Source organism: Salmo salar, chromosome 16, assembly GCF_965601325.2.
Source record: "Salmo salar chromosome 16, fSalSal1, whole genome shotgun sequence".
In the NCBI taxonomy this organism is placed as follows: domain Eukaryota; kingdom Metazoa; phylum Chordata; class Actinopteri; order Salmoniformes; family Salmonidae; genus Salmo; species Salmo salar.
Genome location: NC_138306.1, coordinates 46,320,119 through 46,346,726, shown reverse-complemented (window position 1 = coordinate 46,346,726; position 26,608 = coordinate 46,320,119). Strand labels below are relative to the sequence as shown.

The window sequence follows — 26,608 nt, the reverse complement described above, 5'->3', positions numbered from 1 at the left end:
ATTTCTTTCATTCAGATCTAGGATGTGTTGTTTAAGTGTTCCCTTTATTTTTTTTGAGCAGTATATTTCCATAAGTATTCAGACCCTTCACTCAGTACTTTATTTATGCACCTTTGTCAGCAATTACAGCCTCGAGTCATCTTGGGTATGTCTACAAGCTTGGCAAACCTGTATTTGGGGAGTTTCTCCCATTATTCTCCGCAGATCTTCTCAAGCTCTGTCTGGTTGGATGGGGAGCGTTGCTGCACAGCTATTTTCAGGTCTCTTCAGAGATGTTCGATTGGGTTTAAGTCCGGGCTCTGGTTGGGTCACTTAAGGACATTCAAAGACTTTTCTAGAAGACATTTACATTTAAGTCATTTAGCAGACGCTCTTATCCAGAGTGACTTACAAATTGGTGCATTCACCTTATGATATCCAGTGGAACAACCACTTTACAATAGTGCATCTAAATCTTTTAAGGGGGGGTGGGGGGGGGGGGGGGGGGGTTAGAAGGATTACTTTATCCTATCCTAGGTATTCCTTAAAGAGGTGGGGTTTCAGGTGTCTCCGGAAGGTGGTGATTGACTCCGCTGTCCTGGCGTCGTGAGGGAGCTTGTTCCACCATTGGGGTGCCAGAGCAGCGAACAGTTTTGACTGGGCTGAGCGGGAACTGTGCTTCCTCAGAGGTAGGGAGGCGAGCAGGCCAGAGGTGGATGAACGCAGTGCCCTTGTTTGGGTGTAGGGCCTGATCAGAGCCTGAAGGTACGGAGGTGCCGTTCCCCTCACAGCTCCGTAGGCAAGCACCATGGTCTTGTAGCGGATGCGAGCTTCAACTGGAAGCCAGTGGAGAGAGCGGAGGAGCGGGGTGACGTGAGAGAAGCTACTCCTGAGTTGTCTTGGCTGTGTGCTTAGGGTCATTTTCCTGTTGGTAGGTGAACCTTCACCCCAGCCTGAGGTCCTGAGCACTCTGGAGCAGGTTTTCATCAAGGATCTCCCTGTACTTTGTTCCGTTCATCTTTCCCTCGATCCTGACTACTCTTCCAGGCTCTGCTGCTGAAAAACATCCCCACAGCATGATGCTGCCACCACCATGCTTCAGCACAGGGATGGTGCCAGGTTTCCTCCAGACGTGACGCTTGGCATTTAGGCCATAGTACTCAATCTTAGTTTCATCAGACCATAGAATCTTGTTTCTCATGGTCTGAGTGTCCTTTAGGTGCCGTTTACTAAGGAGTAGCTAGCGTCTGGCCACTCTACCATAAAGGCCTGATTGGTGGAGTGCTGCAGAGATGGGGGAACCTTCCAGAAGGAAAACAATCTCCATAGAGGATCTCCAGAGCGCTTTCAGAGTGACCATTGGGTTCTTGGTCACCTCCTTGACAAAGGTCCTTCTCCTCAGTTTGGCTGGGCAGCCAGCTCTAAGAAGTCTTGGTGGTTCAAAACTTTTTCCATTTAAGAATAACGGCCACTGTGTTCTTAGGGACCGTACATTTTTTTATTAATTCGTAAAAAACAATCAAATGTCAAATCACTTTATAAAACAGAAATCAACAGAAAGGCAGAGTAGGAGACTACCCAATTCAGACAGGGAAACAGAATGGACAAAGATGCACACAAACAGATACGTGAACGTGCCGTGGGCACGTGCACGCACACAGTCTTTTTCCATCCCCTATTCTCCCTGTCAGGTCTGTAGTGTTGACCGCTGTCTGTGAGCTGCTCTCTCCCCCAGGTCTGTGTTATGTACCTGTTCTCAGTTCTCCTGGGCAGTAGGTACCACAGTGAATGAAGCCCTCTGCCAGCCACAGTAAACAATGGTGAAAATGTACTACTCCTGCTCTGTGCCATGTTAAGGTTAACAAAGGAAGGAAATCCCTTTAAAACCTCTTAAGGATCCACCCTTTTGTTTTGTTTTTTCACCTAAAATGACAAATCTAACTGCCTATAACTCAGGACCTGAAGCAAGGATATGCAAATTATTGATACCATTTGAAAGGAAACACTGAAGTCTGTGGAAATGTGAGAGGAATGTAGGAGAACAACAGAGCTTGTAAAAGAAAATACAAATAAGAAAATACGTTTGTATTTTTTTGTACCATCATCTTTGAAATGCAAAAGAACGGCCTTAATGTATTATTCCAGCCCAGTCGCAATTTAGATTTAGGCCACTAGATGGAAGCAGTGTATGTGCAATGTTTTAGACTGATTCAATGAACCACTGCATTTCTGTTCAAAATGTTGTATCAAGACTGCCTAAATGCGCCTATTTGGTTATTAATAACTTTACGTTCATAACTGTGCACTCTTCTCAAACAATAGCATGGTATTCTTTCACTGTAATAGCTACTGTAAATTGGACAGTGCAGTTAGATTAACAATAATTTAAGCTTTCTGACAATATCAGATATGTCTATGTCCTGGGAAATGTTCTTGTTACTTACAACATGCTAATCGCTTTAGCCTACGTTAGCTCAACCGTCCCGCGGGGGACCCACCGATCCTGTAGCGGTTTTAAATAGTTTATACTGTGGTGTCTGACCCACCTGTCTCTGTGTGCTGTATGTACACCTATGTACATTTGTGCGTGTGTACCATGGTTTACGTTAGGAAAATTAGGCGCCGGACAACGTGACCTGCAAGATTTTCATTTACCATACATTCGAGAAATTTACCGAACATCCATATGCATTGGGTGTGTACAGCTTTAGGACGTCCACCCACGGTGCTCAGAATCACATTTAGATTATGGTCATTCATCAGAATAGAAAATAGCCTCAAGGTGTAATAAAAAAGTAGAATGACCTTATACCAACAACAGGTTTTATTGAAAAGTTGTCTTCATCCCCGCTATAAATTTATTTTCATTTAAAGAAAAAAAAAAACACTTATCCTAGTAGAACAAGTTGCCGACAGTAATACTGGAACCGTAAAATCCTTGATTTCATGCATGTTAACATCAGCCTCCTCCCTAAGTTTATTTTACTCACTGCTTTAGCACACTCCGCCAACCCTGATGTCCTTGCCGTGTCTGAATCCTGGCTTAGGAAGAGATTTCCATCCAACTACAACATTTTCCGTCAAGATAGAACTGCGAAAGGGGGAGGAGTTGCAATCTACTGCAAAGAATGACAGAGCTTGCAGGCTTACTTTCCAGGTCTATGCCCAAACAGTTCAAGCTTCTAATTTTAAAAATGAATCTCTCCAGAAATAAGTCTCTCACTGTTGTTCGTTCTGTTAGGTGACCAAACTGGGATATGCTTAACACCCCAGCCGTCCTACAATCTAAGCTAGATGCCCTCAATCTCACACAAATCCTAAAGGAACCCACCAGGTACAACCCAAAAAACGTAAAATGGGCTCCCTCAGATATTATCCTGACCAACTTGCCCTCCAAATACACCTCTGCTGTTTTCAAGTCAGGATCTCAGCAATCACTGCCTCATTGCCTGCATCCGCTATGGGTCCGCGGTCAAACGACCACCCCTCATCACTGTCAAACACTCTAAAACACGTCTGCGAGCAGGCCTTACTAATCGACCTGGCCCGGGTATCCTGGAAGGATATTGACCTCATCCCGTCAGTAGAGGATGCCTGGTTGTTCTTTAAAAAGTAATTTCCTCACCATCTTAAATAAGCATGCCCCTTTCCAAAAATGTAGTACTAAGAACATATAGCCCTTGGTTCACTCCAGACCTGACTGCCCTCAACCAGCACAAAAACATCTTGTGGCGTACTGCACTAGCATCGAATAGTCCCCGTGATATGCAACCTTTCAGGGAAGTCAGGAACCAATACTCACAGTCAGTTAGGAAAGCAAAGGCTAGCTTTTTCAAACAGAAATTTGCATCTTGTAGCTCTAACTCCAAAAAGTTTTGGGACAATGTAAAGTCCATGGAGAATAAGAGCACCTCCTCCCAGCTGCCCACTGCACGGAGGCTAGGAAACACTGTCACCACTGATAAATCCACGATAATCGAGAATTTCAATAAGCATCTCTACGGCTGGCCACGCTTTCCTCCTGGCTACCCCAACCAAAAGCTCCGCACCCCCTGCAGCTACTTGCCCAAGCCTCCCCAGCTTCTCCTTCACCCAAATCCAGATAGCAGATGTTCTGAAAGAGCTGCAAAACCTCGACCCGTACAAATCAGCTGGGCTAGACAATCTGGACCCGCTTTAAAATTATCCACCACCATTGTTGCAACCCCTATTACTACTCTGTTCAACCTCTCTTATCGTCTGAGATTCCTAAAGATTGGAAAGCTGCCGTGGTCATCCCCCTCTTCAAAGGGGGTGACACTCTAGACCCAAACTGTTACAGACCTATATCCATCCTGCCCTGCCTTTCTAAACTCTTCGAAAGCCAAGTTAACAAACAGATCACAGACCATTTCGAATCCCACTGTACCTTCTCCGCTGTGCAATACAGTTTCCGAGCTGGTCACGGGTGCACCTCAGCTACGCTCAAGGTACTAAACGATATCATAACCGCCATCGATAAAAGACAGTACTGCGCAGCAGTCTTCATCGACCTGGCCAAGGCTTTCGAATGTCAATCACCGTATTCTTATCGGCAGACTCAACAGCCTTGGTTTCTGATAGAAGAATTTTAATGTTTAAAGGTAATGACTAAAGCATTCCACCCAAAACTGTATAACTGTGAAATGTGTTAGAATCATAAGAAGATAATCTGAGGATGTGTGTAGCTCTGTTAGAATTCTAGAACTAGGGCATTATCTTATGTAGATATGCAAGCAGGGTGCAGTTGTAAAACAGATAACAGAAAACCATTAGAGGTTTTCAAACCAAGGGGCCCCAACGGAGGAGGAGAAATGAAAGACTTGAAGAATGTGACAAGATTGATAGTTCTTTCTCTATTCTGTGGTCAGTGGAAAAATACTGTTTGTTTGAACAGGGAGTAGCCAAAGATAAGGATTTGTGTGTGTATAAAAGACTGGCTCGCTTTTGAGGGACAGAGCGCTCTCTGAATAAAGTGCTGATCCTTTGTATGCTGGACTTTGTTTATTAAAACAGAGCTTTACAACCTCTAAGATACAGATGGAGTATAAAATTGTTCAGTTAGAACATTGAGATAGCAAAATTCTCATGACAGTTTCTCAAATGACTGCTTCGCCTGGTTCACCAACTACTTCTCAGATAGAGTTCAGTGTTTCAAATTGGAGGGCCTGTTGTCCGGACCTCTGGCAGTCTATGGGGGTAACACAGGGTTCAATTCTCGGGCCGACTCTTTTCTCTTTATATATCAACGATGTCGCCCTTGCTGCGGATGATTCCTTGATCAAACTCTACGCAGACGACCCCATTCTGTAAACATCTGGCCCTTCTTTGGACACTTAACAAACCTCCAAAACGAGCTTCAATGCCATACAACACTCCTTCCATGGCCTCCAACTGCTCTTAAAACGAAATGCATGCTCTTCAACCGATCGCTGCCCGCACCCGCCCAGCATCACTACTCTGGACAGTTCGGGCTTAAAATATGTGGACAACTACAAATACCTAGGTGTCTGGCTAGACTGTAAACTCTCCTTCCAGACTCACATTAAGCATCTCCAATCTAAAATTAAATCAGACGGCTTCCTATTTCGCAACAAAACCTCCTTCACTCACGCTGCCCAACATACCCTTGTAAAACTGACTAGCCTACCGATCCTCAACTTCGGCGATGTCATTTACAAAATAGCCTCCAACACTCTACTCAGAAAATTGAATGCAGTCTATCACAGTGCCATCAGTTGTCTCCAAAGCCCCATATACCACCCACCACTGCGACCTGTATGCTCTCGTCGGCTGGCCCTCGCTACAGATTCGCTTCCAGACCCACTGGCTCCAGGTCATCTATAAGGCTTTGCTAGGTAAAGCTCCGCCTTATCTCAGCTCACTGGTCACCATAACATCACCCACCCGTAGCATGCGCTCCAGCAGGTATATCTCACTGGTCATCCCCAAAGCCAACACCGCCAAAGCCAACACCTTTGCTAAATTGTAACTACTTCGCTACTATGGCCTACTTATTGCCTTACCTCCTTACTCCATTTGCACACACTGTATATAGATTTTTCTATTGTGTTATTGACTGTACTTTTGTTTATCCCACGTGTAACTGTTGTTTTTTGTCGCACCGCTTTGCTTTATCTTGGCCAGGTCACAGTTGTAAATGAGAACTTGTTCTCAACTGGCCTAACTGTTTAAAAGGTGAAATAATAAAAAATAAAAAAATACATACTGGATTTTGTTTTATAAATGTATCATTTTTGAAGGACCTGGCCTATATGTTATCTGTACAAACAGATTAATTAATAAATGACAAAACACAGCAGTTTCAAAATACAATTTAGGCCTCTCTAATTTAATTTAGCCCAACGCACTCCAGACGGCCAAAAATTGAAGAAGTTCTAAAACTGATGTTGGACAATCAAATTCGATATGTAAATAAACATTTGTTAAGGCTGGTTCATTGAGAGAAAGCTTATTTTACAATGCTCCTGTGAAACGAGGCCAGCGCCATGCATTTACAAAAGGAAACATGCTAATTCATGTTATGTTTATTGTAATTTGAACTATCGTGGGGTCATGACTGGTGTCATGTGTGATATAGGTGGCTTATTGATAACAACTCTGTTTCATACTATAGGCAATAGGCAGCCTAATGATTGCAACTCTCCGATGTGACTAGTTGGCAAAAATGTTTAGTTTCCAAGTGCGACTGAATAAGCTCAACTGAAATGCACCAATTGCGCATGATACACATTATTACTCTAGTCTATCAATCCATTCCAAAACTTGATACTATACATGAGGGGCAGCATATGTTGATCTGGCCTAGGGTGGCAGCAGAACTGCTAGGACTGGGCCTGATGAACACAATAATGTGCTTCTAATTTTCTCGCGTTTGCAGCAGACCTTTGCCTGATCAAAGTGAACCACTGCAGTTGGGAAGTAAAAACTGTTAACTCCTTGGTACAGCTTTACAGCCATCAGCCTCATTACTTTGTCCTCAAGGCACGATCGTGAGGCAGTCTTGGTTGGTTTTGGAAAATAATTCCCTCTCGGCGGGCACACTGGACACAGGGATAATCAACACAATTTATGCCAATTTTGCCCAGTCAAGGTACACTTAGGCACTATAGCTATGAGGACCTCACATCTTTTGCGTGAGTAAAAATAGAACACACCTAACACTAATTTCCAAGCAGCTTGAGGATTTATTAGCCTATGAAGTATATTTCACTTTGAAGTTGGAGGATATCGACTGGTATTTCCATGAATGAATAAAAAGCATTATTTTGCAATGGATTTTTTTTTTTTCTCCAGACAACTTAACTTCTTAAAGTATAGGGGGCAGTATTTTCACGGCCGGATGAAAAACGTACCCAAATTAAACTGGTTACTACTCTTGCCCAGAAACGGGAATATGCATATTATTAGTCGATTTGGATAGAAAACACTCTGAAGTTTCTAAAACTGTTTGAATGGTGTCTGTGAGTATAACAGAACTCATATGGCAGGCAAAAACCTGAGAAGATTCCAAGCAGGAAGTGGCCTGTCTGACAATTTGTAGTCCTTCTGTTGCATCTCTATCGAAATTACAGTATCTGTGCTGTTACGTGACACTTTCTAAGGCTTCCATTGGCTCTCTAAAGCCTTCAGAAACCGGATTGGACAGATAACAGCAGCAGAGTTTGTCAGTGGACTGCCTGGTGACAGAGACCGGAGATGCGCGTTCACGAGACCTCGCCATTTTTTTCTTTCCCTCTTTGAATGAATACAACGTTGTCCGGTTGGAATATTAATCGCTATTTTACGAGAAAAATAGCATAAAAATTGATTTTAAACAGCGCTTGACATGCTTCTTAGTACGGTAAAGGAACATTTTGAATTTTTTTGTCACGAAATGCGCTCGCTATATTTGGATATAACTATGGATTATTTGGAACCAAAACAACATTTGTTGTTGAAGTAGAAGTCCTGGGAGTGCATTCTGATGAAGAACAGCAAAGTTAATCAAATTTTTCTAATAGTAATTCTGAGTTTAGTGAGCCCCGAAGTTGGCGGGTGTCTGAATAGCTAGCCTGTGATGGCCGAGCTATGTACTCAGAATATTGCAAAATGTGCTTTCGCCGAAAAGCTATTTTAAAATCTGACACAGCGATTGCATAAAGGAGTTCTGTATCTATAATTCTTAAAATTATTGTTATGTATTTTGTCAACGTTTATGATGAGTAATTTAGTACATTCACCGGAAGTTTTTGGTGTGTATGCTTGCTCTGAACATCACATGCTAATGTAAAAAGCTGGTTTTTGATATAAATATGAACTTGATAGTTATACAATACATGCATGTTTTGTTCAATGTCCTAGGAGTGTCATCTGATGAAGATCAAAGGTTAGTGCTGCATTTAGCTGTGGTTTGGGTTTTTGTGACATTTATGCTTGCTTTGAAAATGGCTGTGTGATTATTTTTGGCTGGGTACTCTCCTGACATAATCTAATGTTTTGCTTTCGCTGTAAAGCCTTTTTGAAATCGGACAATGTGGTTGGATTAACGAGTCTTATCTTTCAAATGGTGTAAAATAGTCATATGTTTGAGAAATTGAAGTTATAGCATTTTTGGGGTATTTGTATTTCGCGCCACGCGATTCCACTGGCTGTTGAATAGAGTGGGACGCTAACGTCCCACCTAGCCCATAGAGGTTAAGCACGACAACGCGGAGTGCCTGGATACAGCCCTTAGCCGTGGTATATTGGCTATCCCCCAAGGTGCCTGATTGCTATTATAAACTGGTTACCAAAGTAATTAGAACAGTAAAAATATGTTGTTTTGTCATACCCGTGGTATACAATATACCACGGCTGTCTGCCAAATCAGCATTCAGGCCACGAACCACAGTTTATAATTGGTCCTATGAGACAGATGAAAGACTAATTTGTAACCCCGTCACACTCCAAGACTCATCCTAACCCATTAAGTTGAAATAGGTCTAGATTTCATCAGTTTAGGCTGAAGGTGTCACTAACTTCAGGTTATAATGCATAAATACCATGTAGATGTTTGGGGTTTCAAATAATTTGGTAACTCATTCAGAATTACGGTAATTACACATACTACGCATGTCAATGTTGACCTAAGGACAGAACTAAAATAAGTACTGTGTTTATATTTAGGCCACCATGGTAGTTACTGAGTAACTAAAGGCCAGCATCACTTCCTGTAAAGTGTTGGCTTGCCTTGGATATAAGAAAGTACTTAGAGGGAGGAAGAGAGGGCGCAGCTTGAAAGCAATCAAGATGTTACAAAAATTATTAAGTTTAATTTAACATTAATTTACGTTTATCCAATAACTCCATAAATACACTAAACTCACTTTCCGGATTCCTTGTAGGCAGTCGAGAATCGTCAGGTTGTATGTGCAATTTCCAAACGAGGCATCCCTGAAAAAACAAAGAGATGAAGGCGTGAGTGAACGATTAATTGAAAAATGAGTGATAAGAGTGTCACAATGAACACATCAGAGATTGGAAAAGCTGGAGCCCACACATGGGTACTGTATAGGTAGAGCTATGGATGGATAAGAGGGTATACAAGGTGCTCTTTGAATAGGGTAGGCTATATATTCTCCATGTTTTCCTAAGTACTTCAGAGAGATTGGAAGAGGACAGCCAATGTAGCATCCTCATATCAACCCTCCAGAGACACAACCATATCAGATTCAAAATACAGCCAACATCCACATTGCACACAGACACAAATAAGCAACCCTCTATCCAAACCTATAAAATCATGATATCATCTTCGTGGGACATGGGTACCAAGAGGAATGCTCCAATTGAACCAGGCATTGCACCAGGAAAACTTCGATGTCACCATACACTTCTCAGATGACATCCTAGATCTAGAACCCCTGATATACAGGCTGTGGGTGACACAGTCACCTTGGAGACAATTACCATTTGGAGTGTCTCATATTATGTGATAGATGGACACTAAATAATAGGCCAGTGACAAAGGAGAATAAAAAATAAAAAAAAACATTGTTTTCAAAACAGAGCTTGAAACAGGACTGTATATTCATGGTGCAAAGCGTAAGACGTTCTTATGGGGATGTTGCGTGCAGAGTTGGCCCTGAGAGAGGACACCAGACAATGTGGGAGAGATCTTTCTAGAGATATTTCACAAAATCCAAGCATTTGCATTGCAGCCCTATTTGGCATAGCCAATAACATAGTTTCTGTCTCAAAAACACATTTACGCATACACAAAATGAATGTACATTATGCGCGAGTTTACTTGATTCCTCATTTCATATGCATATTGTAGATGTCAGAAATAATCTGGGTCAAATTCAGCTGTTGTGTTCCCTTTCCACTCTAGGTTGGAGTGAAGCTGCAGGCTGAGTGTTCTGCTACTGACAAGAGCATCAACGTGAATGGGAGAGGTTCAACCAAGAACCTTCAAGAGGCCACCTACACAAAACAATGCGTCGGAAGCATGAGGAGCTCAGTTACCGTGACACCACACACAGAAAAAACATTTGTGCATGTGTGTGATTATATGCCACAATGTGTTGAGTCTCTGTACCGTAATGTGTATCTATGTACTACTGTGCATGTGTGGGTCCGTCCGTTTCCCTGTCATGGCAGTGTAACAATCCCATCTCAAACTCCAGTCTGCACACAGCTAAAATAAGTCAACCACTAATTAGTAGGGCTGTGATGATACCAGTAGCGTAATATTTTTTCCATGTAAAAAATTAACACAAAGCAGGTCAAACTCCTTGGTCCTTTATAAACCTGCAGTATGTAAAATATTGCATTCTATAGCTTGGAAAATAAATACATGTGAATCTGGATGACAACATGATAATTGTTTCCAACATTTGGGCCGTTTCCCTAAACAATTCAAATCCGCTTCCTATTTTATTTCTTTGCCACGATACTAGTGAATATCGCAATACAGGTATCGTCCCTGCCCTACTAATTATGGGAGCTGAGGATCAGGGTACCGTCTGTCCGTCCATCACCCCCTCTACGACCCTCTCCCTCCATCACCCCCTTGCGAACATTCTAACCACACCGACTGACCCTCTGAAGGGAACCACTGGGGAGAGACGGAGGAAAAGTCAAGGTCAAAGGCCCAGTTAGAAATAGACTTTCTAAAAGTAGCTCAGAGATATCCATCAAACCCAGTTCAAAAGGATACTAAAAAAAGTGCTGGCTTCGCCGAGTGGAGGGAGGGTTGGTCCAGCCTCTTTGCACAACTATGTAAAACGAGGCCTATATGTTATAGCTTAGTTGGGAATGCTCACACAGCTCTTAAAGTAATTAAAATTGCTGTTTGACTTTAATCGTTTGTGTTCGTAATTCCTCAAGCTACCACTGGGAGAAATTAAATGAACATTACAGTTTAAAGTGCTGGACCAGAGAGCCTAATAATGGAATGATGAGAACACCATCCCCCTTATTCGCCATTCTCCCCTTGTTCATTCTTCACCAATTTCAACATATTATGCAAGTGCCATCCCATTTGCTAGAGGCCCATTACAACTGGTCAAGTAATCTGTCAAAAGCTCCATTCTCCCTCCAAACAAGCAGGCAGGTTGAGACAAGCCCGCAGGGCCAATATCTGTCACTATCATAACTCAAGCCAACAATACCCAAATCAATCCTAGAGCCTGGCTGCCAACCCGTATCACAGGGCAATGAATCACAGTCCTTGTGTACAAGAGTAAAGAAAGCAGTCATACAAGTCAATGTAGTGGCAGAGAGTGGGTAAAACATCTCGACATGCCTTCACTTTATTTACCATATGACGGAACCGCGCTCTGTCCCTTTCCCGCAACACATTAAATGTTCCCCTCCACCCCAATTCCTGACCTCCATGTGGAGCTGGGTTGGAATGCCGATGGGACGGTGGTCATGAGGGTGTGACTCACTCCACAGTGAGTCAAATCCTGGTATTTGTTATCTGATCAAGGAAAAAGGTCAAACTAACACGGAGGTGAACATAATTCCAAATTAAAGATCCTAATCTAATCCAGTTATCTATTCTAAACAGTCCACTCCATCCAGATGCATGAAAACTGGTTGTTTGTGTTATATGACAAGACAAACAAACCAGGCCAACATCAGGATTAAAGAACGTGTGCACGTAACAGCGGTGTGAGTGATAAATCTTTTTTATTCCATTTGTCACTTTCACTCCTCTGAAATGCAGTCCAATCCTATTAAAAAGAGTGAGTCCGCTGATCCACAATAGGCATAGATATCTTATGCTACGGGAAAGCAGATTAGTCCATGTTATGCTAGGGAGAGAGCGGTTGGAATATGCAGAGTAAAAAAAAAAATAACAAATGTGCGTTCTGTTTCAGAGTAGGGCAGATCTAATAACTGAAGAAGAAAAAATGTTCTGGCTAAACTTGTAGGATATAGAAAATGTTTTGTCATTGCCTCAAACCTACCTGGGAAAACCACAGACCTTACTATATGAAGTATAACTACTATCTGAGAGGGCATCGAAGCAACTGCTTTTTCAGGTCTAATACCTGACCTGGTTGAACGACACGAAACACTTCGGAAGTTATTTGAGCCTCACAGGTAATACATCATTATGTACACATACAGTAGCAGTCAAAAGTTTGGACACGCCTACTCATTCAAGGCTTTTTATTTTTTTTTACTATTTTCTACATTGTAGAATAATAGTGAAGACATCAATACTATGAAATAACACTTGGAATCATGTGGCAATTTAATTTTTTTATTTAACTAGGAAAGTCAATCAAGAACGAATTCTTACTTACAATGACGGTCTACCCCGGCAAAACCCAGATGACGTTGGGCCAATTGTGTGCCGCCCTAAGAGACTACCAAGCACGGCTGGATGTGATACAGTCTGGATTCGAACCAGGGATCTTGCATTGAGATGCAGTGCCTTAGACCGCTGCGCCACTCGAGCGCCCAGTTCCATATATTTTTTATTTGTTTAACACTTTTTGGGGTTACTACATAATCCCATTAAATAATATGTTAATTCATAGTTGATGTCTTCAGTATTATTCTACAATGTAGAAAATAGTAAAAATAAAGAAAAAGCCTGGAATGAGTAGGTGTCCAAACTTTTGAATGGTACTGTGTACACACAGGCCCAATCTACTGTAAGACGCACACATTCTGTTAATAAGAGGATGATGACAGGTGGCGCTGTGACCCAGGTCTTTGTCGTCAGGTGGCGCTGTGACCCAGGTCTTTGTCGTCAGGTGGCGCTGTGACCCAGGTCTTTGTCGTCAGGTGGCGCTGTGACCCAGGTCTTTGTCGTCAGGTGGCGCTGTGACCCAGGTCTTTGTCGTCAGGTGGCGCTGTGACCCAGGTCTTTGTCGTCAGGTGGCGCTGTGACCCAGGTCTTTGTCGTCAGGTGGCGCTGTGACCCAGGTCTTTGTCGTCAGGTGGCGCTGTGACCCAGGTCTTTGTCGTCAGGTGGCGCTGTGACCCAGGTCTTTGTCGTCAGGTGGCGCTGTGACCCAGGTCTTTGTCGTCAGGTGGCGCTGTGACCCAGGTCTTTGTCGTCAGGTGGCGCTGTGACCCAGGTCTTTGTCGTCAGGTGGCGCTGTGACCCAGGTCTTTGTCGTCAGGTGGCGCTGTGACCCAGGTCTTTGTCGTCAGGTGGCGCTGTGACCCAGGTCTTTGTCAGGTGGAACTGTGATGTAAGGCAATTAGCCAAGATGTGCTTCCTAGACAAATAACAAATTATTGTTTCTGTGGTTAGAAATCATGCTGCTGTGTAGTAGAGTGGACATGGCTGGTCTGGTCTTACCTGAAGGGAAGATATGAAGCATTGGAGCCTGAGATCAGAGCCCTGTAGGCCTCCTCTGGGGTCTTCTTTAGGTAGATTACCTGGTAGATAGACAGAAGAGAAAGAGAGAAAAAGAAAGAGAGAAAGTGACAGAGGAAGTGTGAAAGAACGCAGTTAGTAAACCATGGCTTGGAATCACTGAAGCCACAGTTTTAATTCCCTCATTTTGGTAATCCTTCAGCTTCCTGATTTACTCTGGTTTTGAAAATATTTGTTCTTAGAGCACTAATATAAAACAGGGAATATAATGAGGACAGGCAATATAACAGGGAGAGAGAGACATGGAGACATTGTGTCACATGAGATTCCCCAGGCATCAGCCTAAATAGGCCAGTAAGGGGCCAGACGGCATGGTCACAGCACGACAGGCTCGCCATACATAAACACACGGTAGCCAACTCATCCATCCACGAACGTGCTGCTCTCCCAACCCCAGGTCAGAAAAGCAGGGCTCATCTGAATCAACACCTCGGCATCCCACATCCATACAAGGAGTTGTAACGACAGAGAGTGGAGGGCAGAGACAAGCAACACGTCTGCTATTTCAGTTCCACTGAAGATCTAGAGAATTAGGCAGAACTATGAACAAAGTAAACAAAGAACATTGACAAACCCCTGGAAATAACAAAACTGGTCTCAGAGCATTTCGTATTATTCTGTACGTAAATCCGGGACACTTCATTTAAAAAAAATAAGAATTCAACATGTAAAATATTGGTCCCATGTTTCATGAGCTGATATAAAAGATCCCAAAAATCATCCATACACACAAAAAGCTTACTTCTCTCAAATTTTGTGCACAAATTTGTTTACATCCCCATTAGTGAGCATTTCTCCTTTGCCATGAGAATCCATCCGACAGGTGTGGCATATCAAGAAGCTGATTAAACAGCATGATCATTACACAGGTGCACCTTGTGCTGGGGACAATAAAAGGCCACTCAAATGTGTTGTCACAGAACACAATGCCACTGATGTCTCAAATTCTGAGCGAGAGCGCAATTGCATGCTGACTGCAGGAATGTCCACCAGAGCTGTTGCCAGAGAATTGAATGCTCATTTCTCTACCATAAGCCGCCTCCAAAATCGTTTTATAGAGTTTGGCACTAAGTCCAACCGGCCTCACCACCGCAGACCACGTGTATGGCGTCGTGTGGGCGAGCGGTTTGCTGATGTCAACGTTGTGAAAAGAGTGCCCCATGGTGGTGGTGGGGTTATGGGCAGGCATAAGCTACGGACAACGAACACAATTGCATTTTATCGATTGCAATTTGATACCGTGAAGAGATCCGGAGGCCCATTGTCATGCCATTCATCCGCCGCCATCACCTCAACTTTCAGCATGATCATGCTGTGACCAAAAGATGCATATCTGTATTACCGGTCATGTGAAATCCATACATCAGGGCCTAATGAATTTATTTAAATTGACTGATTTCTTTATATGAACTTTAACTCAGTAAAATTCTTGAAATTGGATTTGTTTACTTTAAGTTTAGTCTAGGAGACCAGGCTGAAATAACAGGTTCGAACAGCCCTGCTGTGAAAATCTGGCCATTTTGCAAAGGTCGACTGAAAGATTTGCCTTGACTAGGAGGCTTGTATGGGAGAGTGGGCTTGTGTATGCAGTTTGTGTGTCAGTAGGTCTGGTGACATGGAGGCCAAGCAGTGCATGAAGCCTGTGTCCCCTCAGCAAATAGAACAGAGCTTTGTTATTCCTGCTCCCACTTCATGAAATATTCACCAGTCAGACAATTGGATACTGCTGAAATGCACCAGCTGAAATTCTACTGCTGGTGTTTGTGTGCTGTCCCACGTGATCCACGTGACACAGAATTTGGAGTCCCACAGGGACAGCTGTTCGTCCCAAAACATATAATCCTCTTGGGTTCAAAGCGGGTCATTTGTATTAAAACATCTGTAACGAGAGCAGGGCCAGGAGGACTCAACGGAGCCCACACAATCACCTGACCGGATCAATGTTGACCCACTTGGAGAGAAAAACAGGGAGGAAAGCCCTGCCACCTTCCCTGCACGTTCTCTCATTATTAAAGACAACACAATCCCCCTAGGCTAAATAGCTAGACACACAGCAGAACAGAGATTACAACATTGCAGACAAACCTCACATCCCATCTAAGTGGATAAACGCAGTTCGTCAGGCTCGATATTGATTTCTGAATGCTATGTCTTCTGCGTGCATTTGTGAGCCAATGACTCGTGCAGAAGGAAGAAATTATGTGGCCTGGTTTTGAAAGAGGTGCTGATATTTCAGTGTCATTGAATGAGGAGTTCATATTGGGCTTCGGGTCAGGGTTCAGGCTAAATTTAGCGGAGCGCTTCGCCTTGTGCATCTACCCTTGAGAGATTGTCTAGGAAGGAATAAATGACATCAGCTTTAATAGGGTCACTGAGTGACAGATTAGACACCATCATTGCAATTCAACTCCCACAACCCACAAGGTCATCAGTCTCCTATTGGCCAATACAGGAAATGTAAAGGGAAAAGTGACAGGATCTATTTGGTGAGTGGATCAAATGCTATTTTTGGTTGGAAAGCACTGTACATACATTATTTCTAGCATGGACAGACATTGACAAGCATCTGATCATGTGTCAATATGGCTAGACATGCTGACAGGACTAAACTAGCATGGGACTTTGTGAACAGCTAGGATAGCATGATGTACAGGGTTCACCTCAGGGGTAGGTGTTGGGGGGGGGGGGGGTATTATGGCATGCAACTGTCCTCCTGCCACTGTCAACCAGGATTAGAAGCCAAATCCAGATTATAATCCAGCAAGGCCCCTGCTGCAACGATGCTTCAAATCTCCTCCCAGAGCTATGAGACTGGGGCCCTGCCTGGGTTGCTAACAAGACAGTTCTGGGGACCAAGGTCCTTATTCAATCCAACCCTGGCCATTATAAGAATACACTTTGGGATGTATATAGACTAGCTAGTTAAGAAAAACATGTTTACCATGAGAAACTCAACAACTGCATTTTACCAATCACTGTCATAGCCATTAAGGGCCAAAACCAGAAGGGTTGATATAGCCTATATCATGTTTCTAGTCCAGGCAGGGCATCACAATGGAAAAATATTCAGAGAAGGGCCTTAAATTACATGCAAAGTATGTCATGACAGTTGCTGTTCCTCTGTCTGTTCCCTTGGGGTAAGGACTGGGCACAGTCCACTGAGTAAATACTAGTGACCCACATTGCCTGAGAAGATCATCATCATGCCATCGCCGGGCTCTGTCATAAGGCATGTCCTCATCATAGCATAACAACAGAAGAACCGGATAAATCCCCTCATTTACTGCCATGTGACAGAGCGGCCAGCTGGCAAGGGATGCCGTCACACATTACAGTCAAGGCTGGTATCTGACTGGGAGTGAAAGGACAGCCTTCAACCATGGCTGGCAGCAAGAGACCAAATGAATAGGGACTAATGCAACAGGAGCTGCTGGGCATTCAAAGGGGGCAGGAAGATGGGGCCACTGTGGCAGGACAATAGGGCTGTCTATAGCAGTCCTCTCCCATCCGTTTCTCCAAGAGTCAGAGAGAGACCTGGCTGGAAGGGGTTGTGCCACCTTAAAAGGAAAATCAGCACTGACTGAAAGTAGACCTGAAAAAAAGGCCTGGGTCGACAACAATACTGCAGATACAACAAAAACAACATGCTAGGGGAAAAGTGCATTGGGGCCATCTGGGTACATTGATACAAATGCAAAATGAGTTGAGCTGCATTTTTTTTGAGGGGTGCAGCATGACGCAACGGCCCAAAATAAGCTTTTTTCTCCTTGCCTAACTTCCTTCCCTGCAGAGAGAGGACAGTGAGAGAAAGGAGGGAATACTCACAGCATAGGCAGCGATTAAAACCGCTGCATTAGCCCTTTCCCGCTGGTCAAAGCTGGTGTAGTGTACGATTCGCTTTCTGGTCAGTGTGAACGACTGCAGACAAAAGGAGAAAATACACGTAAGAAAAAACTAAAATCACATTCATTTAGAACATCTTCACATTAAAAGTTATTTAAGATTTTAGAATCATTGATAAAGATATGCACAAACACTGGATGACGCACAACAAACTCAACTAAACCACGTCTAAACAACAACTGTTAGGTGACCAAAGGTTGTACAGTACTGTGTATGATGTATTTCTATCTAGCTTAGAAATACACTAGTCCTATAAATACTAGTGTTAATGAAACATACAGAAATCAACAACGATAAACTCGGCAGGCTCCTATCTTGCACTCAAAGAGAAAGACGCAAGAATGTGGCAAGTTTGGGTCTAATTAATAGACCTAAAGGCACATCTGGTTCTGGCTTGTATATGATATTACATTAGGCTATATTATTTGGACAGATGCAGATAGACGCTGACGTAGCTGCTGCTCAGACGCTCAGGACACCACCGATCCGCTAGGGATGCAGGAAGAGGAGCCGCTGGCAGAACAGGTGGGCTGCCGGTGTGTGCCGCTGTCAGTGTTCTCGTTCAGAATCACTGCCCGAGTCGGCCAAAGCACTCAGAAGCAGCACAGGCAAGCTAGAAGATAGACGCATCCATCCATACACACAGTCACTGCTACACACGGCTAAATCAGCGATATGAGGAACAGCATGCTTGAGTCTCTAGCCTAAGTGAAGTTTGGTATGGAAATGAAACCACAAAGGCTTGTAAGGACAAACCCAGTCCCCCCCCCACCCATTGTGGGTCATCATGCAAATTATGTTTACAGGGGTGGATCCCAAAATACATGTGTAAAGTGATAAACTAATTAAGTCAGTTGTTCTAGACATTTTATAGTTAAAGTAGCATGTTGCCTTTTTTTCCTCCTATGACAAAACACAAGCTGATTCAAAGGGGGTGTGGCAGATTTCAAAACTCTTCCACAAAGGACTATCCTCAATGAAAAGGTGGCCATCGAGGAGGGGAGGTCACTTTGACCAGTTTCTTGGTCACAGAGAAGAGAGGACGGAGGTGAGAAGGTGGAGGATGGACTTTTGCACAAATGAGAAAGCCTGAGGGAAGCAACCTAGTTCTTGCATTCAATGGCAACAATATGCTAGTCTTCATAGGAAAAAAAATGCTATATCACAGAAAAATGTAGCCTACTGTCAGAGTTTCCAGTACATTGATGGCTATGAGCAATAGGACATAGCCTACAATGCACTGTGGGGGAAATAGACCCAATCTGCTCAAATACTTTCACTTGATATGTAAAATACTTCAACAGACTAACAAGGCTTCTAGAGGATGTAGGCCTCTGGGTAAAGGTCAGGGTTAAAACAGGTGAACTGCGTCGCTAAGCAGGTTAAGCCAGACCAACCGGAAGCCAGGCCAGACACAAGCATGAGTGGTGAGAGGATGTGGAAATAAGGTAGGTGAGTGGGGGCAACACATATCAAATGGGCTCTGTAAGCCCCAGATCAAGTCCCACAGGTGTGGGATGTTCACATCCTCCAAACGGTGTCATTTCTCAAATCAGGGTTGTCCACTTTTCCTGTCGTTTTTTTTTACATCTCAGCTTTCATGTACCAGATCCAAACCAATGGAGGATCTAAGGAATGCTGTCCCTAAGGCAACACACTGTTCACAACACAAACATTGGAGGGCAAAGCGTGGTGGTGTGGACGGGGAGGGAGGGAGGGAGAGACAGCCATAAAAACATCATGCTTGCTTGAGACTTTACCTTCAACACTGACCAACACCTACATATGACAGACCTACAGATCGTCTGCTTCGACAGAAAAATGACAGGACAAAAAGACGCAGAACCTCTATTAATGAAACTCTCCTGAGAGCAACATTCACATGGGGGTAGAAAGGCATGAGTTAGACAAAATTGGCAACTTTATTGGTGTGTGTGTCTGGGAAGTTGGGAGCTCCCCTTGACCAGGGTCTTATGAGGTTTTGGCCAGGTGGGCTTTTAAAAAGGGCAATTGAGAGCTAAAAATTGAGTAGGCATAGCAAGAACTTCACATCTCCTTTACCTCACATACCTCTGAATATAATTGAGATTGCTTAACAATAAACATATTGGGAGAATTTAAGCACCCAGAATGATAACAATAACTCAAATACTCAGGTTAGCCTAACAGCAACTGAATTCATGTAAAAATTGGCATTAGTGTCATAAATCGTGAACAGCAGAATTGTTGTTACGACTCCTGGATAAAAGCCAGGCCCTGATTGAACTCAAATTATTTATAATGCACATCCACAAACAAGAACAAAGACAGCTTTATAAACCACATGCTATGTACTTGACAGGCATGACCATAACTAGCTAGGTTTCCACCCAATCGGCAACAGATTTTTATGCAAATATTCTCAAATATGCATTTAAACAACATTTTCCCACCGGAGATGTGTTTCCATCAAATTGACTTGATGGGGATAAAAGAATGTGCGTGATGACGTTGTGCACATAAAAATCCCTTCTTGCAGTTAAATCCCCCATGTAACGAATCAAGTTAAATGGGTTTCCATTGTATTTTCTACTCTACTGACAGTTTTCTCACAAAAAAGTTTGCGTTACATAGCAAGTGTCCCCACGCTAGTATTGGCATGTGCGCTGTAGCCAACAGCTCGCATATACTGTGCTGGTATAGCATACATGAGATTATTATGGACAAAAGGGCAAGATTATTTGTTTGTCAAATGGCAAGCATTGATGATAATGTCACCTGAATAAAACCCTGGATATTTAATAGAAAGAAGCATCAAGCTCATCACCTTGCACTTTCACCACCCTGTGAAGGTCATCATAACTTATTATTTCATCTGTATCCTAATAAACAGCATGCTTTCCTGACGAGTTGAAGGAGGACCACACAACATATCATGTGACTCCAAGTTTACTTCACTTTTATGCGCAAATATTGATAGTCATATCGATTCCACCAACATTTTACGCAGACACAGAAGGATCCCACCTTGTCTAGCATATTTTGTTTTGTCAACATTTGGAAAGTTTACCGACAAATATTCTGTTTCCATCAAGCCTGTAATGAGAATTTCTATCAGATATTTACTTTACTCGCATAAAAAGGTAAGATGGAAACCTATTTATAGATTTTTTTTAAAATTATAATACTTTCATTTTAATTGACTATGTATGCCAATAGCCATAGACTTTTTTTTCTGGATGTCGACCACACGCTTATCAATAGTGGTAGCCTAATAAATCACTGCAGATTTTGGTTGCACCGAACATGACAAACAGTAGTATCTAAACATACTTCGGGGAGGCTCCAGAATAAACCAACACACAGTTTACCTATGTTCCTGAAATTGGTTTGTGACCAATGTTCCCTCAAATTTTTCGTCATAGAGCAAATTTCAGGTCTGCTGAGCACAAACTTCAACTTTCGGAAAATGCTGTGAAACTTCCAACGTGCATTTACTGTGAACACTGAGTCTGTACCCGCTTTAAGTTAGAGTTTTAACAGTGACCAAGTTGGCTACTGTGGCTATTTGATCATAATGTAGGCCAACCGGAGTGTCCTACCGTCAAAAACAATGGAGAAAATGCATCCCATAACATTTTAACATTGATAGAACAGCCATTTCCTTCAGCCTACAGTAGCAATGTGTGGTGGTCAATGTAGGCCTACATTCCATGAAACTTCTGAAACACGCAGGGCTCGACATGAACCTGTTCATCCACTTGTCCGTCAGACAAGGAGGTGACTGAAAATGTTTGGGTTGTTTGATGCTGCATGCAGCTCTTAGGTTGATCTCAAAACAAGCACATCAACTCATGACCACAGCTGTAAACACAGTCCAGTTCAAAGTAAACGGCACAGATCCACATATGGCATGTTCTATTTGCATATAGGCCTACTGCAACTTTGATTGTTTATGCCGGTCTAGGTAGAGTACAGGCCGAGTCATGACCATGAGACCCCTATAACAAAACCTCTTGCGTAGTTTGTTTAGTTTTGGTAAGTTGCATCGAAAGTGGCTAATACTGGGCAGATTCTATCACACTTGCCACAGTAAGGGGAAATGTTGATAGTGTTAACTAACAGGGAAAACTCTAGAAAGGTGAGTGAAATTGAATCTTGTGCTTCTCTCCATGAGCTGATAGTTGTTCTGCACTCTTGCCCCGGGGAGCTGTGCAGCAGTCTATGGCTACTTCACACCTGTGCAGGCACACAGCTTAGAAGGAACATTGTGAGGCAGACAGGCATCAAGACATTCAGTTACTGTTTGATTGAATGTTAGAATGGGCTAAATGAGTTACCCAAGTAAGTGTGGTATAATTGTCAGTGCCAGTACCTCAGAAACGGACAGCCTCCTGGGCTTTTCACGCGCAACATTTTCTAGGGTTTACCGAGAATGGTGCGACAAATAAAAAACATCCAGTCAGCGGCAGTCCTGTGAGCAAAAACAGCTCGTTGATGAGAGGTCAAAGGTGAATGGCAAGAATCATGCAAGCGGGCCACAAACAGGCAAATAACAGAGCAGTACAACAGTGGTGTGCAGAACAGCATATCGGAACGCAACAGTCCTTGTCACGGATGGGCTATTGCAGCAGACGACCACACCGGGTTCCACTCCTTTCAGCTAAAAACAAGAAGCGACTCCAGTATGCACGTGATCACCAAAACTGGACAATTAAGGAGTAGAAAATGAACGCCTGGTCCGACGAATCCCTGTTCCTGTTCCGTCATGCTGATGTCAGAGTCAGGATTTGGCGAAAGCAGCATGATTCCATGGCCCCATCCTGCCTGGTACAGCCTGGTGGCAGTGGTGTAATGGTGTGGGGAATGTTTTTCTTCCACACGTTAGGTCATTTGATACAAAATGAACAACATTTCCATGCCCTGAAGAATTCAAGCTGTTCTGGAGGCAAAGGGGAGTCCAACCTAGTACTAAATGGGTGTACCTAATAAACTGGCCACCGAGTGAATATTGTAGCCTACACTACGAGCTGGAGCAGATTGTGTCAGCCCACACAGATTATCCTGGCATCTCTAATGACTCTGTGTCCGAGGGAAAGTGCCAACACAGCTTTGGGACAGGTGAGTCAGTGGCTAAAAACAGAAAGCCAATTACTTTGCCAAAGCTTTGATTTAAATGGTCTGAGGACTTGTGTTTTATCCATTAATTCCATACCTACCCTTCAAGTTTCACAATGGTTTTAAAATGACATGCAGACAAAGAGAAAAAAAGATGCTCATATACTACAGCTAGAGGCCTCTCTGTATTTAGTATTGTCCTTGCAAGTAGCTAAACTCTAGCCGAGGGGGCAGTGTGTGGGTTTTGTAATTATCTAATAACTAACCCCATAAACTACACTACTGTATGTGTTGGCATGTTTTCAAATGCCACAGACCTTGCGGTTGTTGTCAATGAGGGCGTGTGAAGTAGAACTACACAAATTGGTTTTGTTTTCACAGATCCATAATGTACATTCTTAATGAGGGAAGAAAGGCATGAATAGAGAGGCACATGACTTACCTTCAGCTTTTTGTTGAGTTTACAGCTGTATCTGAATAGCATGGCTAGATTGAGTGGTCCAAAATCCGCATAGAAGCTGAAATATAATTAACATAAAAAAATGTCAGACTGGACTGGTTAAAACATTTTCATTCATGATAGAACTGCCTAATATTGAGATGACTTAGCTATCCTAATTCAGGAATGATTTTTCTTATCAATTACATTTTTGTATTGAACTACAATTTTGTGTTTTACTTTCCTGTTCACAAGTTCAACAGGGAGAGTTAATCAAACGCTTGCATTATGTAAACCCGGTATTCCCAAACTGGGGTACACGTAGACCCGGGGGTAAAGAAAATAAAAATAAGATTCCCTTTTTAAAAATATACAGTTTTTTTTTCCCTTCACATTTTCAAACAGTCCATTTATATTTTCCAACGGGGCTATACATTTGGGTGAGGTTTTTTTCTCGCCTGAGTAGCCTCGTTTCACTGCCCAAAATAAAATTAAACCATCTAGTGTTCAGCGAAATAACAACACAATGTCAAATACAGGTAGCCTAGTCAAATAATTAACATCCAATCACATGAACCGTTACTCTCTCGCGGGAATTACACTAACGGTCCGTATGTAGCTGCTGCTCATGTTGGTATCTGTACTGATGGTGCAAAAGCCATGACAGGGAGACATAGTGGAGTGGTAACATGCATGCAAGCAGTTGCTCCTGACGCCACTTGGGGGCACTGCAGTATCCACTGAGAGGCTCTTGCTGCCAAGGGAATGCCTGACAGCTTGAAAGACGTTTTGGACACATCAGTGAAAATGGCTAACTTTGTTAAAGCAAGGCCCCTGAAGTCTACTGTATTTTCTGCATTATGCAATGATATGGGCAGCGGCCATGTAACGCTTTGCTTATCAAGGGGCAAAGTATTGACACGGTATTAACACGTTTTTTTTTTATTGAGAGAAGAACTTAAAGTTTCCTTTACAGATGATCATTTTCACTTGTCTGACTACTTGCACGATGAGTTTCTCATTAGACTGGCCTATCTGGGTGAAGTTTTTTCTTGCCTGAATGATCTGAATCTAGGATTACAGGGACTCTCCGCAACTACATTCAATGTGTGGGACAAAATTGAGGCTATGATTAAGAAGTTGGAGTCCTTTACTGTCTGCATTAACAAGGACAAGACACAGGTCTTTCCATCATTTGTATGATTTTGTGTGTACAAATGAACTCAAGCTTACGGACAATGTCAAATGTGATATAGCGAAGCACCTGAGTGAGTTGGGTACGCAATTACGCAGGTACTTTCCCAAAAAGAATGACACAAACAACTGGATTCGTTATACCTTTCATGCCCTGCCTCCAGTCCACTTACCGATATCTGAACAAGAGAGCCTCATGAAAATTGCAACAAGCGGTTCTGTGAAAACTGAATTTAATCAGAAGCCACTGCCAGATTTCTGGATTGGGCTGCGCTGAGTATTCTGCCTTGGAAAATCGCGCTGTTAAGACTAGAGGTCAACCAGTTACGATTTTTCAACGCCGATACCGATTATTGGAGGACCAAAAAAAAGCCGATTCAATCGGTCAATATATATATATATATATATATATATATATATATATATATATAAATAAAATGCTCAAAAAAATAAAGGGAACACTTAAACAACACAATGTAACTCCAAGTCAAATCACACTTCTGTGAAATCAAACTGTCCACTTAGGAAGCAACACTGATTGACAATAAATTTCACATGCTGTTGTGCAAATGGAATAGACAACAGGTGGAAATTATAGGCAATTAGCAAGACACCCCCAATAAAGGAGTGGTTCTGCAGGTGGGGACCACAGACCACTTCTCAGTTCCTATGCTTCCGGGCTGATGTTTTGGTCACTTTTGAATGCTGGCGGTGATTTCACTCTAGTGGTAGCATGAGACGGAGTCTACAACCCACACAAGTGGCTCAGGTAGTGCAGCTCATCCAGGATGGCACATCAATGCGAGCTGTGGCAAGAAGGTTTGCTGTGTCTGTCAGCGTAGTGTCCAGAGCATGGAGGAGCTACCAGGAGACAGGCCAGTACATCAGGAGACGTGGAGGAGGCCGTAGGAGGGCAACAACCCAGCAGCAGGACTGCTACCTCCGCCTTTGTGCAAGGAGGAGCAGGAGGAGCACTGCCAGAGCCCTGCAAAATGACCTCCAGCAGGCCACAAATGTGCATGTGTCTGCTCAAACGGTCAGAAACAGACTCCATGAGGGTGGTATGAGGGCCCGACGTCCACAGGTGGGGGTTGTGCTTACAGCCCAACACCGTGCAGGACGTTAGGCATTTGCCAGAGAACACCAAGATAGGCAAATTCGCCACTGGCGCCCTGTGCTCTTCACAGATGAAAGCAGGTTCACACTGAGCACATGTGACAGACGTGACAGAGTCTGGAGATGCCGTGGAGAACATTCTGCTGCCTGCAACATCCTCCAGCATGACCGGATTGGCGGTGGGTCAGTCATGGTGTGGGGTGGCATTTCTTTGGGGGGGGCCGCACAGCCCTCCATGTAGCCTGACTGCCATTAGGTACCGAGATGAGATCCTCAGACCCCCTGTGAGACCATATGCTGGTGCAGTTGGCCCTGGGTTCCTCCTAATGCAAGACAATGCTAGACCTGCACATCTGGGACATCATGTCTCGCTCCATCCACCAACGCCACGTTGCACCACGGACTGTCCAGGAGTTGGCGGATGCTTTAGTCCAGGTCTGGGAGGAGATCCCTCAGGAGACCATCCGCCACCTCATCAGGAGCATGCCCAGGCATTGTAGGGAGGTCATACAGGCATGTGGAGGCCACACACACACTACTGAGCCTCATTTTGGCTTGTTTTAAGGACATTACATCAAAGTTGGATCAGCCTGTAGTGTGGTTTTCCACTTTAATTTTGAGTGTGACTCCAAATCCAGACCTCCATGGGTTGATAAATTGGATTTCCATTGATTATTTTTGTGTGATTTTGTTGTCAGCACATTCAACTATGTAAAGGAAAAAGTATTTAATCAGATTATTTATTTCATTCAGATCTAGGATGTGTTATTTTAGTGTTCCCTTTATTTTTCTGAGCTATATATATATATATATATATATATATATATATATATATATATATATATATATATATATATATATATATATATATATATATATATATATATATATATATATATATATAATAATTACAATTACAACAGTACTGAATGAACACTTATTTTAACTTAACATAATACACCAATAAAATC

General features: G+C 43.1%; 1 protein-coding gene across 6 annotated transcripts in view; it reads right to left on the bottom strand.

The window, feature by feature from the left end:
* LOC106573944 (cell division cycle 14Ab) overlaps positions 1 to 26,608 on the bottom strand; it is a 75,720-nt gene that overhangs the window by 39,777 nt on the left and 9,335 nt on the right. For all 6 annotated transcript variants that reach the window (XM_045697310.2, XM_045697311.2, XM_045697313.2 and 3 more), the window contains 4 exons: positions 23,331 to 23,406; positions 17,714 to 17,806; positions 13,811 to 13,890; positions 9,366 to 9,432 (listed from right to left, as the gene is read on the bottom strand). In XM_045697310.2, coding sequence (XP_045553266.2) covers positions 9,366 to 9,432; positions 13,811 to 13,890; positions 17,714 to 17,806; positions 23,331 to 23,406 — 316 coding nt within the window. The remainder of the gene's footprint in view (positions 1 to 9,365; positions 9,433 to 13,810; positions 13,891 to 17,713; positions 17,807 to 23,330; positions 23,407 to 26,608) is intronic.